Here is a 17,500-nt window from a genome sequence, read left to right on the forward strand (position 1 = left end):
ACACACGCACACATACATCACAAACACACATCGCAAACACACACACACACACACATACATCACAAACACACATCACACACACATCACAAACACACACACACACGCATACATCACAAACACACATCACAAACACACACACACACACATCACACGCACGCACACATCACACACACATACATCACAAACACACACGCACACACACGCACGCACACATCACAAACACACATCACACACATACATCACAAACACACACACACACACACATACATCACAAACACACACAACCTACACTACACGACACGCAGTACGCAATACGCGCACTCACACGCACCTAGCACCAAGCTATTTTATGTTCATTCAGCCTCAGCAAACAGATATATGAAAGGCCTGTTTGTATATTCCTTCGCATCGCAAGCACCACACTACATACTGCAAAACACAACCACAAACACACACACACATATGCACGCACCAGACAACGCAATGCACAATACCGCCACACGCACTGCACACAACAAACTACACAACACAGCTACCGCACACACAACAATTGCTGTTATATTATACTGAAGACACATCAAACAAACACATTGAAGTCAACGCAAACAAAGTCAATTATCCATGATTTTAAATATTTGAATGATCGCACATAACACACACAGCGATGCAACGAACTCGCCGACGCAATGCACACACAGCGCAACCCACATACCACGTACGCACTAACACGACAAAACACACTACGCATCACACCGACCCACACACACATGCCCATGACATACACACAAACACCGCACAGAGCACACAACCACACACCACGCACACACACGCACACACAACATGTTTGAAGATAACGTATCGCACCCAGGCCAAGATTACACATTCACGCACACACAACTGCACATACAACAAAACTACACGATTCAGCACACACCAAACATGCAACACTACGATGCAACAGTAGAACGTATACGGAACAAATAAACTGCGCAAGAACACACGCACATCTGGACGCAACACGCTGCAAAAAATGCTTTTCTTACATTTTGGTCTTATTTCCAGTCCAAATATTTAATAATTCTTAAATCAAAAATTTTTTTTTCAGAAAACAATCAACCAAACGTCAAAATCTTGTTTAAGATTATTTTGCTTACCCCATTGGCAGATTATTTTGCTTGTTTTAAGGTAAAACTCACTTAATTGTGACTTTTTTTTCCTGAAAACAAGACAATAATTTTTACTTGGCTAGAAAATGCTTCTTGATTTAAGTATTTTCATATATTTGGACTAGAAAACAAGACAAAAACTCTAAGTAGGAAAGCATTTTTTGCAGTGCACCATTCAAGGATAAACACCTTTACATGATTAAAAAACGTTTGAGCGACAACTACGGTCTAAAATCAACAAGGATTGTTGTTAAGATGTTACATGAACATAGTCAGGGCAAATAAACCACTGTAAGTCTTCATTTCAGCACTCACATTTTTGAAGCGGCTGACGGGCTAAACGTGAGGTGTTTCTCCGTCATGAAACAGGCTGTTAAAGGCTGACACTTGAGCTGAGTGATACTAATATTACTGCACATTACACTAGTGATGGGAAGTTCGAGTCATTTTTGCGATTCGGATGTTTGAATCTCGTTCAGCAAAATGAACGAATCTTTTTTCGAGTCATTTCGTTCATTCTCATCTGAGCAGAGTTAAATTAATGTTGCATGTTAATAGCCAAATTACCCCATAACGTTTATTTATGCTAGTTTTATCAGATATATAATAAGAAATAACTTATATTGTAGTTAGGGACAAGTTATGAGAAACAGTTATTTAATTATTTCCTGACAGCATTTCTGTAAAGTTATGTATTTATAATTCATTAACAATTTTGGGTCACTCAGGTATGCAATAAGGTTTACAGGTTGTTGTTTTTTACTAAAAAGTCTCTGCAGTTTGCAAAGTATATAATAATAGGCTATTGAAATCATTTAAATGTGCAATTATTTAATAAGAGACACTTGTGTAATATATGCATTAGACATAAACACTGACTTTACTAGTGTTGCTTATGTTTATATTTTGCCAGCACAGTTCTTATGCAAAATAGTTAGTTATTAAGATAAATTAAAAACACATGCAGAAATCCACAAGAAACATTTATGAATATACTGACAGAAAAAAGAACAGAACGGTACGTTTTAGAGAAGATGTTTATTGCACATATCTTTTGATCATTTTATATTTCTTCCTATAATACAACATATAACACGTACATCATGCATTTGACTGATGATCCGGGAATGGTCACGTAACGTTAAAGACTCGGACTCGAAGACTCGTAACAGGCTGCAGGTTTGCCTGCGGAGCTACCATTTGACAAAAGAACAAAAGGGCTCGGACCCGATGACTCGAGAGACGAACTAATCATTTCTCTTTCCGGTATAAGGACTCGGACCCGATGACTCGAGAGACGAACTAATCATTTCTCTTTCCGGTATAAGGACTCGGACCCGATGACTCGAGAGACGAACTAATCATTTCTCTTTCCGGTATAAGGACTCGGACCCGATGACTCGAGAGACGAACTAATCATTTCTCTTTCCGGTATAAGGACTCGGACCCGATGACTCGAGAGACGAACTAATCATTTCTCTTTCCGGTATAAGGACTCGGACCCGATGACTCGAGAGACGAACTAATCATTTCTCTTTCCGGTATAAGAACTCGGACCCGATGACTCGAGAGACGAACTAATCATTTGGTATCGAAAGGACTCGACATGACTAGACAATGAACGAATGCACTCGCTGAGACACTCGTTACTCCCGAGTCATTTTAAAGATTCGTTCAAAAAGAACGAATCGTTCATGACGACCCATCACTAGCGCATACTACACAACACACCGCTGACGAGGTGCACACACCACAAAACATTCGTGAAGAGGCGGTCCCGACCATCAGCGAAAATAGTTTAATTTCATCTTCTTTCCTCCGTTTATATCATCTGCACTGTGATTGGCTGGATTAGTTCCACGTGGTCGTTCAATCGCGCACACAACAAGATCACTAGGCGATAATATCAAACAGGTTTGAAAATATCGTAGCGTCTGGGATAGCTCGAGACAGGTCCAGATCACGTTGCACACCTATTTATACTGAACGAGCTTCGGCGACCGAAAAGAGCACCGATTTGGTCGCGATCCGGAGGTTTTGTCGCAGACCTTGGAAATCTGTCCGTGACAGCAAAATCCAGCCAAAAGTCACGTAGTGTGAGCTTGCCATTAGACTTTTCAGCAAAACTCTAAACACATTCTGCACTCTAATGCACATGTCATCCATACTGGTAAACACAAGTGGCAACAATCAAACACATGTCATTGATAGAACACAACCACGCAAAATTGATTTTACCTGTTTCAAATGATGTGACACAACCGATATAAGCCAGTTCAGAGAGCAAACAGGTTGTTGAAGGTGGGAAGGTGAAAGTCTGAGAATGGATAGAAGAAACAATGTGAGAGGACGAGTGCGTATGCGAGGTGGGCGACGAGGAGGAGGAGGGCAAGAAAGAGGAAGACAAAGAGAGGAAATGTCTGATGAAATTGGAGCAACAGTCATAGACCATGTTCTTGTCCATGGACTGACAATGAGGGAAGCAGGACTTAGAGTGCAACCCAATTTGAGCCCATTTTCTGTGTCCACCATAGTAAGGACACAGGTACAGGTACAGTATACTACTGTATTTTTGTAATTGCAAATTTACTGTACTACACTATATGCGGCTGTTTCAATAGACATTTGTAAAGTTCATCACTGTATGTATAGTACTGCATGAATATTTTTTGTAACTGCACATCTACTTTTTGTAGAATTGCAAGGCTGCCACATGCAGGTGGAAGGACAGCTATATTCACTCGGGAGCAAGAGGCCGTTATAGTGGGAATGGTCCTATAAGATAATGTAATACGACTCAGAGAAATCCAGGAACGAGTGATACAAGACAACACGCACTTCCAGGGAATCGACAGTGTGAGCATTTCTACAATTGACCGTGTCCTCCATCGTAACAGGGTGCAAATGAAACAAGTATACAGAGTACCTTTTGAGCGCAACTCACCAAGGGTGAAAGAACTGCGAGCTCAGTATGTGCAAGTAAGTGTACATTCAGAAACACTGACTGTAATCCAGATTGTCTTCAGTACTAACACATTCTATGTGAATGACACTACTCTTCAGTACATACGATGTATGTGAATCAGAAGTGCATACAGTAGGCCTAATTGTACTCTACAGTATAGCACGATCTCTGTACCACTTACAAAATTCTAAATACAGTATATTGTATTTCTACACAGACAATAGTTGCTTGGAATCCTTGGACAGACCCCAAGACTTCATCTTTGTCGACGAAGCAGGCTTCAATCTAACAAAGAGGAGAAGGTGAGGCCGAAACATGATTGGACAGCGGGCAATGTCACAATCTGTGCTGCTATCAGCAACCATGGTGTTCTCCATCACCATGTTACACTCGGGCCATATAACACCCAGCACCTTCTAAGATTTATTGCCAACCAATCTCAGAGATTTTATTTGAGCAGCAGGGTCAAGAGCTAAATGAGAATCCCATTCCCACCTTTGTGATAGTGTGGGACAATGTCAGTTTCCACAGAGCTGCTCAGGTAAGGGAATGGTTTAACATCAATGGGCAGTTTATGAACTTGTACCTCCCTCCATACTCGCCTTTCCTGAATCCGATTGAGGAGTTTTTCCTCTTGGAGATGGAAAGTATATGATAGACAACCCTACACCAGAGTAAATCTGCTGCAAGCCATGGATTTAGCCTGTGGTGATATAGGTGAGGAATCATGTCAGGGCTGGATATGGCACACACTTCCCCCGTAGCCTCAGGAGGGACAATATTGCTTGTGATGTCGACGAAGTGCTCTGGCCTGACCCAGCCCAAAGACAAGAAGAAGCACATTGATCACATGTTTGCCTTTTAGTATTGTATACTGTAGTACAGTGCATTGTAGGCTGTATACTGTACAATGAACAAATTGTATGACCCTGAACTGTCATGATCCTGCCTCTCCTTGTCTTGGTTTTCAAGTCTTATGGCAGGATCATGACAGACCCATGTGTTTATGTGGAGAAAAGGGCATGGCATTGTTTTGGTTTTGTAATGCCTTGCTCTCTTTCCAGTGTGGCGTCTTCTAGCCCCGGCCCCTTGTTTCTCCGTCTACTTCCCATTAGTGTTTCATCCCTCTCACCTGTCCCATTATCTTCCCGCCAGTTCCCATTATTGTTTGAGTCTTGTCACCTGCCCGTCACCCTCCCTGCGTCATCATCCCTTGTTGGTTTTCCCCTTTAAAAACACCGTGTATTCATTGCCGAATGTCGGTTCATTCCTTCCTGTGTCCCAGTCAATGTGTTTACCTTACCATTCGTCTTGGATTACCTTGGTCCGTTCATGTGTTGGATTTATTATTTACTTTTTACTTGGACCTTGTTTTATTACCCTTGTGGAGGTTTTTAGTTCTGATTCTTGTTTTGTTCGTAGTGTTTCCCCATTGTGGGTTTTTGTTTTATTAATAAAAGTTTATTATTTAACCCTTTGTCTGCCTGCGCTTGGGTTCTGTCAGCAACCCTGACACTGAACATTGAGCTTTCCATTTGTTAACAGTACTGACTGCTCAATAGATTTTGACTGGTTGCAGGTTCATATCAAAGAACAAGAATTACAGTATCACAGAGACGATGAGACGCAGGGTACAGTACTGTAAAAATATGGGTACAAGGAGTTTACAAAAAAATTGCAAAGAGCAAAGCCGAGTAGTAATTTCTGATCAATTTTGAGCTACTATGATAGAACATGTTTTTGTTCATCAAAAGACAATGACGGGAAAATATGAAATTTGTTTTGAGATTAAAAATTTACTTCTCCCTGAGAACTATATGTTTTGAACAATGTGTTTTCTATTTTTTGGTGTATTGTATACTGACTGCTTGATAGTGTATATCATTTTGATCAATTTGTTTATGATTTGAGCGCAGTGTTTGATTTTGAACACAGGTAAAACTGTTTTGAGGCGAAAGTTGCATTTTGCGAGAGGAGTCCGAGGTTTTGTAAATAGTGCGTGAAGATGAGGTTTTGTGTTTAATGTTTTCAGAAAATGGAGCAAGGTTTCAGAAATTGTGTTTTAGCAATCGAGGAAAACTGTAAAATTGTGTTTATTTTTCTTAGAATTCTCCGACTTCATTCTTCATGGATTGTTCTGTGAATGTGGAGGATGTAGAATAGATGTTTGAGTCACCTTGAGGAACGAGTGAAGTTGTGTCAGTAGATCATCATCGGTCTGAATGTTGATCTGCACCTGATGAACTCTCTCACTCAGAGAACTCAACTCCACATGAATACTGTCAACACACACACTACACAAACGCACACACACACGCTAATACATCTAATATAAACGTGCAGTGACTTTAGTCAAGATCCTGTTTTGGATTGTGTTCAGAATGTTTGAGCTGAATGAATGTTCTCACCGAGCTGCTTGCTGAACATTTTGAAGTTTCTCAGGAGACATCAGCAGATTTTTCTTCTGAGCTTCCAGAGCTACAAAGTGCAACAGGTTCATTCCAGGTTTATTGGCTTTAGTGTCAGCCAGTGAGAGCAGAGAAGACAGTTTAAAACCAACAGCATTACCAGCAAAACCACCCTGAGAGAGAGACAGTGTTAATGAAGGTGCACTTTCTGATGGTGCTGTGGGTTTGCTTTTTGACAGCTCTCTTTATAGTGGGGCATGTTGTCACAGTGAGACACTGCTACTAACAAGCCAAACAAAAATAATGAAACACAAAACAATTAATAAAATAACAAATCGCACAAAGAAACAACATTTCTATGTATTCCTGTTTATATACCCACAATGCATTTGTGTTGATTCTGTGTAATGTGTGTGACTTACATCATTCATGATGTTTCCAGCTTGTAGCACTAAATGAAGGATGTTGTGTAACTCCTCACAGTTCAACAGCTCTGTAAAACACAAGTCCATCATCAGTGTTCACATACACGCTCACACGCACGCACGCACGCACGCACACACCTGTGATGGCAGTCCGGACCACAGTGATGTCCTTCTTCACAGCTGAACACAAGGAGAAGAACTCTCCCTTCAACAGCAGAGCTTCAACACGCACACCATACCTGCAAACACAACTGAAGAGTCAACACAACTCACTCTACACAGCTCTGACTTCGTGTGTGTGTGTGTGCGCGTGTGTGTTTGTGTACCTGGGTAGATGGATAAGTGTGTACATGAAGGCATCAGCCGGTGTGAGGTCTTTAGTGTCTCCACTGAACATCTGAAGCTTCTTCACCTGTCAGTATCATTGATCAGTTGTTGATGATGATTGTCTGATGATCAGAGTCATTGATCTGTGCTGTGTTTTACCTCATCATCCTCCGGCAGAAGCTTCAGCAGACCTCTGAGAGACTCCACATCACATGATTCACTGTTCCCACGAAGAACATCCTCCAGCAGACCATCACCAGACCTCAACACAACATCACACCATCAATCAATCTGTGTGCGCGTTAGTGAATGAGTGTGCTTCACATTACACTTACTTTTTAAGGTGCTTGAGAAAAATAGAGATATTCATGCTTCTCTTGGAATCCAGGATGGTGATCTATAGAAAACACACACACACAAGCGTGTATGAGCTGAGTTGAGAGCACATCAACAGTCTTCACAGCATCATCCATCATCTGACCTGCTCTCTGAGATCTTTCACAGAACCTCGTCCTCGCGTCATCCTCCTGTCGGCCGCGGCAGGGGACCGCGTGTCGTCGTGTTGTCCGAAGAGCTCTTCGATGGCTCTGATGTCGATGTGGAAGGATGTTTCTCTGCTGTGTCGGCCGAGGGTCCACAGGTTCGGTCTGTCCTGCCGTTTGACGCGCTCCTCTGGAATGGGTTTCCAGTAGAAGCTCCTGACCCTCCTCTTCCTCTGCACAGGCTTTCCCAGCAGCAGGGGAGGAGGGAGGGGAGGGGCCGGGGGCGGAGCATAACTGAGGACATCCTCGGGTTGTGAGGAAGAAGGGGGATTGAAACAAGATCCACGTCCTCTTCCTGAAAGCTCCATGTCTCATTGGCTAAAAATGAGACTCCACTCATAACACCTGGAGTGACAGGAGTAAACTAAATGAGAGAGGGGGTGGGCGGGGTCAAAGGATGATTGACAGTTGGAGTACGGTGACACATGCATGCATGATATGAAAAAGCAACATCAGAAGACAGTGAGCTCTGGAAAAGATGCTTCTCAAGGAACAGAAGAATCTGTAACACACACACACACACACACACACACACAGTCACCACATGTACAACAATTATTAGACAATTCAAAATCATGGTTTAAGTTAGATTTGAACATTTACAGTTTACAATCACATTATCTTTCTGCTTGTGCGCTGCTTACCAAGAGAAAATCTCAACGTGGTCTCTGTAAAATCCTGCTCATTTAAAGGGACAGTTCAGCCGGGAAGTCTTCAAAATGGAAAAAAGTCATACAGGTTTGACATGACATGATGAGTAGGGTTGGGAACAGAAAATCAATTCCAATTTCGAATCGAAAGGCTAGGAATCGGATCGGAAACAAAAGGAATCGGATAAATTCCTCTCATCAATTCCTGTGTGCATATTTTCAGAAAAGTACATGGGTTGCGTTGCGTGATCTGCTGATATCTCAATAAAAGCCCTTATGAAAATGAACAATACTTTTACTATAGTAAGCATAGTTTAACTAAAGTATTTGCATTAAAAAGCACAGGAACCACAAATTAACCATAGTTGCATTACAGTTACTACAGTTTAACCACGATGTAGTTCAACTATGGTAATACAAATTGTAATAAATCAGAAAAAACATGGTTCTACGTGTATATACTGTATACACAAAACAGTGCCCATAAATATATAGATTTTTTGCAAACAAGTCAATAAGCAGGCTAAATGACCATACAGGTTGATATCTAAATGTTTTACTGTGGAATCCAAACATCGAAATCGATAAGCAGAATCGGAATTGGAATCGATAAAATTCAAACGATTCCCAATGAAAAGATGTTTATTTTTTTCACTGAATTATGTCAAATGATGTTTATAGTTCATCAAGAGTGAATTTCTGTGACATCATCACAGGTTTAATTACAGAATGACATCATGTTAATCCATATCAGCTCTTTAGCACACAACAAATATTTACACATGCAACCGGACCTCCCTTCAGCTAAACAATAGAGCAGAGAGCACACCTTTATATTCTCTCTCTGTGTCACTAAATATAACATATAACACTAAAGAACACATATAAACTCTTTATGTGTGCGGGTAGACAACAGGTGGATGAGATCAGCATCTTTTCCTATATAAACAATAGTGTTTTCTAGCAGATACATGGTTTGTTCTGCAACTTGAAACTGTGCTCTTTATGATCAATAAGATGTGAAATTAACAGTGACATTCTCACACATAATAAGAAGACGTGACGTCAGAAATCTTCACTTCTGACGTGCACAAGTAGTTTTAAACACATAAAGCACAACAACACTAAACGCATTAACATCTGCTCTTTACAGCAATAACTACACAACAACACAACAAAACACACAAGGGAAACGTCTCACAACTACACACCAGTGAAACAGAAGCTCTGTGTGAACGGCTGACACGTATTAAGATAACGCGCGCGCGATCCTCACTGACAGAAAGGTAAAGACGGCGTTTTCGTGTATATTTATATGAACAAAAATTCAGCTTAATGAATCAAACGTAATTCAAGATCGTTCTTGTTTTATTTCAAAAACATTAAATAGTTAAATACTCCTCGAAGTGCGCTCAAAACACACATGCGCACTGATGAGTGCACTTCGCCTCAGAGATGTTGAGAAGAATACAAACTTACCTTGAAGTGTCATGAAGTCATCGATGATTAAACGATCATCATCACGTCAGAAAATATCTGCAGCATTTCTTTACATTTCAACACAAGGCAGAAACAACAAGCGCGCGCGTGGTCTCTCAGCGCGTCTGTCAGACAGCTCGCGCGCGCACGCGCATACACACGAGCACGCACTAGACCGCTAACTACACTGTTATGCTAATTAGATTTACACCGTGTAGTGTAGCGTGAAATAAAACACACAGACATCTCATGATGTGAACTTTAACAATGTTTAAAGAGTGTTAAAAGTTGCTGTGCAATGGCGCGCGCGCGCGCGTGTGTAGGAGAGATAACAGCTCTGCCGTCACGCCCAGTGTGACTAATGCTTACTGTCAGTTTAATCATGTTTTCCAGTTGAAATATTCTTTTAAATTCACATTAATTTCTATAGATTTATTTCTACTCTTGCAAAGAGACTTCGGGGAAACATAAAATAGTATAGAATGAATATAATATAGCTACAATCAAGAAAATTATAAAGTACATGGTATTATTGCGCGATTTTTTTCAGTGCATTAGCAGTACTTACTGTAACTGTTCAATATTGATTTGTAAAAATGTTTTTATACCAGTCGATGTTTTGTCACGATGTTTTGTTTTGTCGTGACAGAATGAACATGTCATTTAGAAAAACGAGTTATAGCCTAATAAGAGAATAATACACGTGTTTCATACACCTCAACATGAAATGCTCATTACTGATTAAAATTCACTTCATGCTTAATGTAATTGTGTAAAATAAATCAACCATTTTCCAGGTAATTACTCGTATATTAGATTACTAGAGAACTATAGAACGTATATTCCATTATATTAGATACAGTATTTCAATTTCACTTCATTTAATTATATTGCACAAATAAACACAACTAAGGTTGACCACTGTGCTGTACATGGGTGACAATTAAAAAGTAAAAGTAACATAATACAAAGTGAATAAATTACAACAGTTGTTAAGACTAAAATCTGAAGACGTAATGAATTAAAAGCACGGATAAACCAATGAGTTTTTAAATTGGATTTGAAATCATGGACAGAGGATGCAGATCTCACAGATAAAGGAAGATTGTTCCACAGTCTAGGACCGTATATTAGCATTAATAAAACCATACGCCACATTTGGCTGATGTGAGGTTGAGACTCGTGGAAAAACTAGTTTCAGGACACAGGGATCATTGTAATGACGTGTCGCCGGAAAACCACAGATCAGATGAGATTTGGCATCACTGCAGAATGAGTCCTGTCATAGAAAGAGAGAAGGAAAGAGACGCATGTAAATGTTTCAGGTGAAACTGATGATAGGAACTGAAGGAACAGGACATGCATGCAAATGAGTCTGTTTATTTGAGAGCACCTGAAGTTTGTTCATTAACTCAGTTGTGTATCGTCCGTCTCTCCAAACATGACACTCGTCTCTCTTCTGCTCACAGGTGACTGTGTTTAAATATCAATCCTTTGGACCATATTTGTTCAAAGAAATTATATGTTTCTTTGTCTTATCCTTAAAGCATTCTTAGATAATAACGCTGTACAAGTCAATTCAATGATTTAAAAAAAACTTGACTTCCTGTAAACGAATGCTTTTCTCTTGATGTTTTTCTCCTCAGCGGTTCTCAGTTTCTCGGCGTGTTCTCTGCGTCAGTATCACTTTGTGAACCGATCGATGTCGTGGGCTGAAGCTCAGAGATACTGCAGAGAGAATCACACAGATCTGACCCCCGTCAACAACACGACTGACCTGCAGAACATCATAAACACTGTCAACAGACAGACTGTTTGGATTGGGCTGCACAAGATGAATAACATTACATGGAAATGGTCTCTGGGAGACCAGGCGTTTTACATCGGAAATCAGTCACCGTATCGAGACTGGGGTAATGGACAACCAGACAACGGCGAAAAAGATGACTGTGTTTTTATGGAAAAGGACGGAAAGTGGCACGATGCCCGCTGTACTGATGGGATCTCCTTCATCTGCTACAACGGTGAGTTGAGCTGTGTGCGGTCATATCTCATCTGCTACATCCATACACATTGTGTTTTGAGCAAGAAAATCAATAGCAGTTCCATGTTTTCCAGGCAGCAGCAAAACATTCATTCTTGAACATGAACACAAGACGTGGCATGACGCTCAGAGCTACTGCAGAGAGAAGCACACAGATCTGGCCCGTGTGACGAACAACAATGAAAATGATCAGATGAAGGAACTCATCAAACCGAATCAGAATGCCTGGATTGGTCTGTTCAGAGACTCGTCAGATCAAACTGTCAGTCAAATCTGCACAAAGGTTGAAGTAAGCCAACATAGATCCTGGATTGACAACGACTGTAACAGAACATTGCCATTTGTGTGTCATAACGGTGAGTAAAGCAAGAATCCATTAACACAAGCGAAACTTCAGACGGCATGTGATCCATTCCTCAGTCTGGTGTTCTTTAAGCTTGGATTTACTGTTGTTGTTTGTAGACAAGTTGATTTTGTTCCGAGAGAATGTGACGTGGACGGGCGCTCTGGAACACTGCAGGAGGAACCAGATGGATCTGGTGTGTGTGGAATCAGAGGAGATTCAGCGTGGTGTGATGAACGTGATGAAAGACGCCTCCACCTCTGAGGTTTGGTTGGGTTTACGTCACTCTTGTGTCGTGGGCATCTGGTTCTGGGTGAGTGGAGAGACCATGTGTTATCAGAACTGGGCCGAAGGGAACGGGACGGGTGAAGAGGACTGCAGGGACGGCGGGCGAGCGGCGGCGATTCAGACGGGACCAGATCGCACCTGGATCAGTCTTCCTGGAACTCGCAAACTCGACTTCATCTGCAGCAAAATACCATAAACACACTTAACATTCCTCTCTTTCTCTCTCTCACACGCTGAAACACATTTACATCACTTCATTTTGCTTTACTTCACTCTTATTTCATTTAGCACAAATCGTATAAGCCATCTGAAAAAAGACTCCCAACTGAAAATATTTTAAAGAGCCTCTTGCTACTTGTTTTGCGTTCACGACCATATTAACTGGGTGATGAGTGGTGCTTTTATAAATTAATGTTTAAGAATATCAATTATAATCATTAAGCACATACTGTATGAACATTTGGTGTATAAAATAATCATTTGAATTAGATTGTTTTTTTGGGGTGGGGGGTTATCTATCAGACTGTGTTTGCTTGTGTGTTCATATTTGTGAGTCAATAAAACTTTGGAAGAAGGTGAATAACGTGCGAGTTCTCTGCTTGGACTTACGCAGTATTTGGGGTTGGCAAAACTTGTAAAGTCATTTTTTAGGCAAGCAAATTAATTTCGAATTCATGATGTCTCACCTGTATAATCAGCAAACAATACAGAGCAGGATAAATCATCTGGGAAAACAGATCTTTGTACATTTTCCTCCTATAGCTGTAAATTTTTTCATATAGAATACTCAAAATATGTGCTGCTCAGTTGAGACTTGATGCATGAACACATCTGTAGTAAGCAAACTGTAAAAAAATGAAAAGTTGACTTAACTTAAAATTTCAAGGCAACTCGCTGCACAGCTTTTTTGAGTTTACTCAACTTTTGGCCAAGTATTTCACTTAACTCAATTAACTGAGTAATGTCACATGACTGTCAATTGAAAAAAATAGCTTAACCAACTTAAAATAAATAAACAACAATCAAATTTCTGAATTCACTTAACTATGGACTTCAAAAGATTACGTTATGCACATGAGCCTCAATCATGGTAACAATAATCAAACATCATTAAACATCATATAGTTAAAAAAGGAACTCTAAATACTAAAGGTAACTTACAATGGCAACAAAAAACTATAGCCAGCAAACACTAAAATAGCAATCATTTTAATCATTTTAACCGGCGAACTGAAAATTCTGCAATGCATGCTGGGAACTTTCAAACACTAGAATTGTTTTTTGAGTTTACACAGTTTGGCAAATTGGTCAAACTTCTTGACACGCTTTGGACCATCCCTTAGATATCTAAGTACAGTCAACAAAAGAATCTTTGTTAGTACCACATTAAGACTAATAGACCGTTTTCACAATGACGTCAGTTAACTTCCGCGTTTCGCAAAGCAGTGTATTCCAAGTTCCGGTTCGCCATCATACCGGAGATTTCTCAGTAAAATGCAGGTATGTTTAAAAAAAACAACTGGAATCTAACTACCAGGACTTATAGCAAGAATATGACTTGACTAAACAGAGAAGTTGATGATCACCAGCAGATGGCAGTAGTGCAACACAATGGCTGCAAGCTGCCGGTAAAAACCAAGAAGAAGTTTTGATCGGGTCGTGAGGAAAAAATAACCGCTGAACCTTCACTAATAAACAAGTAAAAGAGATAACATTACATCTCCCGCAGAGAAGTAGCGCTGGCGGAAGTAAGCAAACACTGCTTCAGAAGATGCGTGACGTCATGTGAAAAGGGCCTATTGTGTTCAGCATACTCAAAATAATACATTCTTCTTCTTCTACTACAAAAAATATTTTGTTCAAGTTACTTTATTACCTTTGTAGGGAGAACAATTTGAAGTTGTATTTTTTACAGTTCACAAAAACAGGACATTTAAATAAACCTCTCCATCAATAAGGACACAAACTATGGTGTTCAGAACGAAACTATTATAAAAATGATCAAGTGTTTATTAAAGTTGTAGGTTTGCTGCAGGATCACGGCATATTTTTACAGTTTCCTGACTGAATGTTCTGCATGACGTCAGTAGAGAGGTGTGTGTGCGTGTGTGTGCGTGTAACATCTGGAATCTGACTCGAGACGCCTGCATCTGACCTCACTGTTCCTGAACGTCTGATTCTCAAATAAATCTGTCCACAAAATTCCTGCAAAAACACTGTGATTGTGTTACAGAGGAAATTAAAATGTCTAATATAAAACGCATAGACAAAACTTCATTACCACAACACTCGAGTGTCATTTACAGCAGGTTCACGAAAACACCAGCCGTGTCTGTGTTCTCACACACGCACAAATAAATCTTTATAGTAACTTGTGGTTTTAATGAGACACGCAGCGTCTCGTCCGCGCCCCCGCGCGCGCGCTCATTGGTTCCGCGCGCTGTAACGAGAGTTTAAATTCATCTCCTGCTGCTCGTTGTTTTATTACAGTAACTCACCATCAGGTAAGAATGACTTTACTTACCTTAAAGAGTATTATTTCATATGACAACATGTCTTATATATTATACGTTTCATTGCAGTGAATGAACGATGAAGATTTTCGCGCTAGTTTTGTGTCTCGTGGCTTTAAGTCTCGCGCTGCCTGTGAGTATAAATCTTCTTTGACTCAAAACCTGACATTTAAGCGTAATATCATATTTATTTAGTGCGCAAATTTATATGACATCATCTTTTTACATTGAGTTATATTTCGGAGATATATTATGTATAATATTTAAGAGCAATGTTTATTTTATTTTTTTACTGAAAAAACTGTTCCAATTAAGGCTTTTATTATTGGTTTTGCATTGTGACTTTATGATAATAAGTATGAAATCTGCGATCGCAAAAAAAATTCGCACCTCTTGAAAACCTCTCCAAACGCGCGCATGCGCACATGATGCAGGCGCTCAACCGCGCGTCACAGCAGTGATAAGAGGGATATAACAGAGCGGTTTTAATGATGTCTGTTTGAAAACGTTACAATTTCCTGTGTGTGATTTCTATACAAACACATACAATTAGAAAGTGCACATCCTGAAATGTGTGTAATGTTTGCAGCACGTCTTTCTTTGAATGAACATCATCCTTGATTCTGTCTTTCTGATTTATGTTGAAATGAACAGATGCAGCGCAGACGCGTAGCCCGATCAGACAGCTCAGAAGACGAGGGGGTACGTCACACTGGCAACCTTTAAAACATTTTTGAGTTCAAAACAAAACATCATGTGATTCATAAGAGTGTATTTTATACAGACAATCCGGTTGCACTTTATTTTACAGTACGTGCACCTATAGTGTACTTACTAAAGAATATACTGGGTAGCATAAGGTAACTACATGGTATAAGTTTAGGTTTGGTGTAGGTTCAGGGTTAGTACCTAGTTATTACCCAGATACTGTAATAAGTACACAGTATGGACAGGGGAAACAGGACTGTAAAATAAAGTGCTACCAACAATCCTATGAGCTTCACATTTCGTGTGATTTTCAGAGCGACTCCGAGGGAAACAGCAATGAACATGAGAGGAAGGCAGAAGAAGACGAAGGAGGAGATGGAGAGGAGGAAGGAGGAGATGAAGAGGAGGAAGAGGAAGGAGGAGATGAAGAAGGAGAAGTGAAAGAAGAAGAGGAAAATGAAAAAGAAGGAGAGGGAGATGAAGAAAGCGAGGGGGAAAAGGAAGAGGGAGAGGAGGAAGATGAAGAGAGTGAAGAGGAGGAGGGTGAGGATGGAGAAGAGACGGAGGGTAAAAACACCGAGGATGATGAAAGTGAAGAGGATAACAGTTATGAGGAGACCAGCGAGAGTGAAGGAGGTGACGAAGAGGAGGACAACAGCGACGGAAAGAAAACCAGAAATAACAAACAGAGATGAAGAAGCACCAGTAACAGCCTTTCACATGTCTGTACCTGAAGAACACTCAATACCTCTCTCTCTCTCTTACAGGATATGACATCACGACAGATCATCCAGCCTTTCATCGCAACTGAATCAAAACATCAATGTCAATTCTTATTAATCATGTACATGAGGATGTTCACACTCAACTCATCAGCGTTATTCTTCAGATTTTTCTTTTTAACCAACCAAAGTTTGTCTTTTACCGATCATATTTAAAAAAATGTAAATGTCATGTATGTAAATACATGTTCACGGAGTATTTTAAATGTTGACCAGTACTACTATTGATAACCTGAGTGTGTGATTTAGTTGTTTTTTTTAGTTTGTCAGTTTAGTTTGTGCTTTAGTGACATTCCTGATATTTTAGATGTTACCAAACTGATGTAACCACCAATAAATTGTTATAAATACTAGCATGAGAGAAAGATATGTTATGTTTGATGTATTTCTAAAAGTATTCTTTTGAAATGGAATGTGTGTTATAAACCTTCAGAATTCCACAAGTCAATGATGTGTTGTTTTGACACTTCCACATTTCACCACAACATCTCAAAGTCATTCATGTAATGTCCTGTCAGTCAAACTCCTGCACGCACCCGTTTGTTTGAAATGATTGTTTTTACACTCAAACTGGAGAAAAAAGATTCATTTATTCATCTGAAATGAACCACAAATCACATTCAGAAAGTCATTTCTAAACATGAACATCATCCTTAAACACAGGACAGGTGTAAGAGATGCCTATGACATCACGGAAGACATCATAGAGTTGATTGATAGCAGATGCTGCTTTCTGATTGGACGACAGTATGACTGTCATAATTATGAGAGTCACTGCTCCCGATAATGACAGCTCACAGTAACAGAGTCATTATCACTTAGTAATAAAAAACACAATCACCTCTCGATTATAATCATCA

At 40.0% G+C, this 17,500-nt stretch overlaps 3 protein-coding genes across 4 annotated transcripts in view; 1 reads left to right on the forward strand and 2 right to left on the reverse strand.

Moving 5' to 3' along the window:
* The window catches only part of LOC130545387 (FH2 domain-containing protein 1), a 14,116-nt gene extending 3,853 nt beyond the window's left edge, over positions 1-10,263 (reverse strand). Inside the window, exons 1-10 of the mRNA XM_057319842.1 lie at positions 9,963-10,263; positions 8,478-8,635; positions 7,773-8,335; positions 7,627-7,688; positions 7,451-7,553; positions 7,291-7,376; positions 7,103-7,203; positions 6,962-7,032; positions 6,540-6,712; positions 6,308-6,425 (exon numbers count right to left, since the gene is read on the reverse strand). Of these exons, the coding sequence (XP_057175825.1) occupies positions 6,308-6,425; positions 6,540-6,712; positions 6,962-7,032; positions 7,103-7,203; positions 7,291-7,376; positions 7,451-7,553; positions 7,627-7,688; positions 7,773-8,141 (1,083 nt within the window). The 5' untranslated portion in view covers positions 8,142-8,335; positions 8,478-8,635; positions 9,963-10,263. The remainder of the gene's footprint in view (positions 1-6,307; positions 6,426-6,539; positions 6,713-6,961; positions 7,033-7,102; positions 7,204-7,290; positions 7,377-7,450; positions 7,554-7,626; positions 7,689-7,772; positions 8,336-8,477; positions 8,636-9,962) is intronic.
* LOC130545389 (C-type mannose receptor 2-like) lies at positions 9,443-13,207 on the forward strand. 2 transcript variants are annotated; one of them, XM_057319844.1, is made up of 4 exons: positions 9,443-9,769; positions 11,609-11,986; positions 12,081-12,362; positions 12,469-13,207. In XM_057319844.1, exons 2-4 carry the CDS (start codon positions 11,665-11,667, stop codon positions 12,831-12,833), a joined length of 969 nt encoding a protein of 322 aa, XP_057175827.1. In that variant the 5' UTR covers positions 9,443-9,769; positions 11,609-11,664; the 3' UTR covers positions 12,834-13,207. The 2 variants fall into 2 exon arrangements, with proteins under 2 accessions (XP_057175827.1, XP_057175826.1); XM_057319843.1 differs by lacking the exon at positions 9,443-9,769 and adding an exon at positions 10,912-11,431.
* A 4,010-nt stretch (positions 13,208-17,217) lies between these two features.
* The window catches only part of tfr2 (transferrin receptor 2), a 10,764-nt gene continuing 10,481 nt past the window's right edge, over positions 17,218-17,500 (reverse strand). Inside the window, exon 18 of the mRNA XM_057319362.1 lies at positions 17,218-17,500. This exon is cut by the window's right edge and continues 763 nt beyond it. The gene's annotated coding sequence lies outside the window, so the exon portion shown is untranslated.

The sequence above is a fragment of the Triplophysa rosa genome, linkage group LG21 (assembly GCF_024868665.1).
Source record: "Triplophysa rosa linkage group LG21, Trosa_1v2, whole genome shotgun sequence".
Taxonomy (NCBI): Eukaryota; Metazoa; Chordata; class Actinopteri; order Cypriniformes; family Nemacheilidae; genus Triplophysa; species Triplophysa rosa.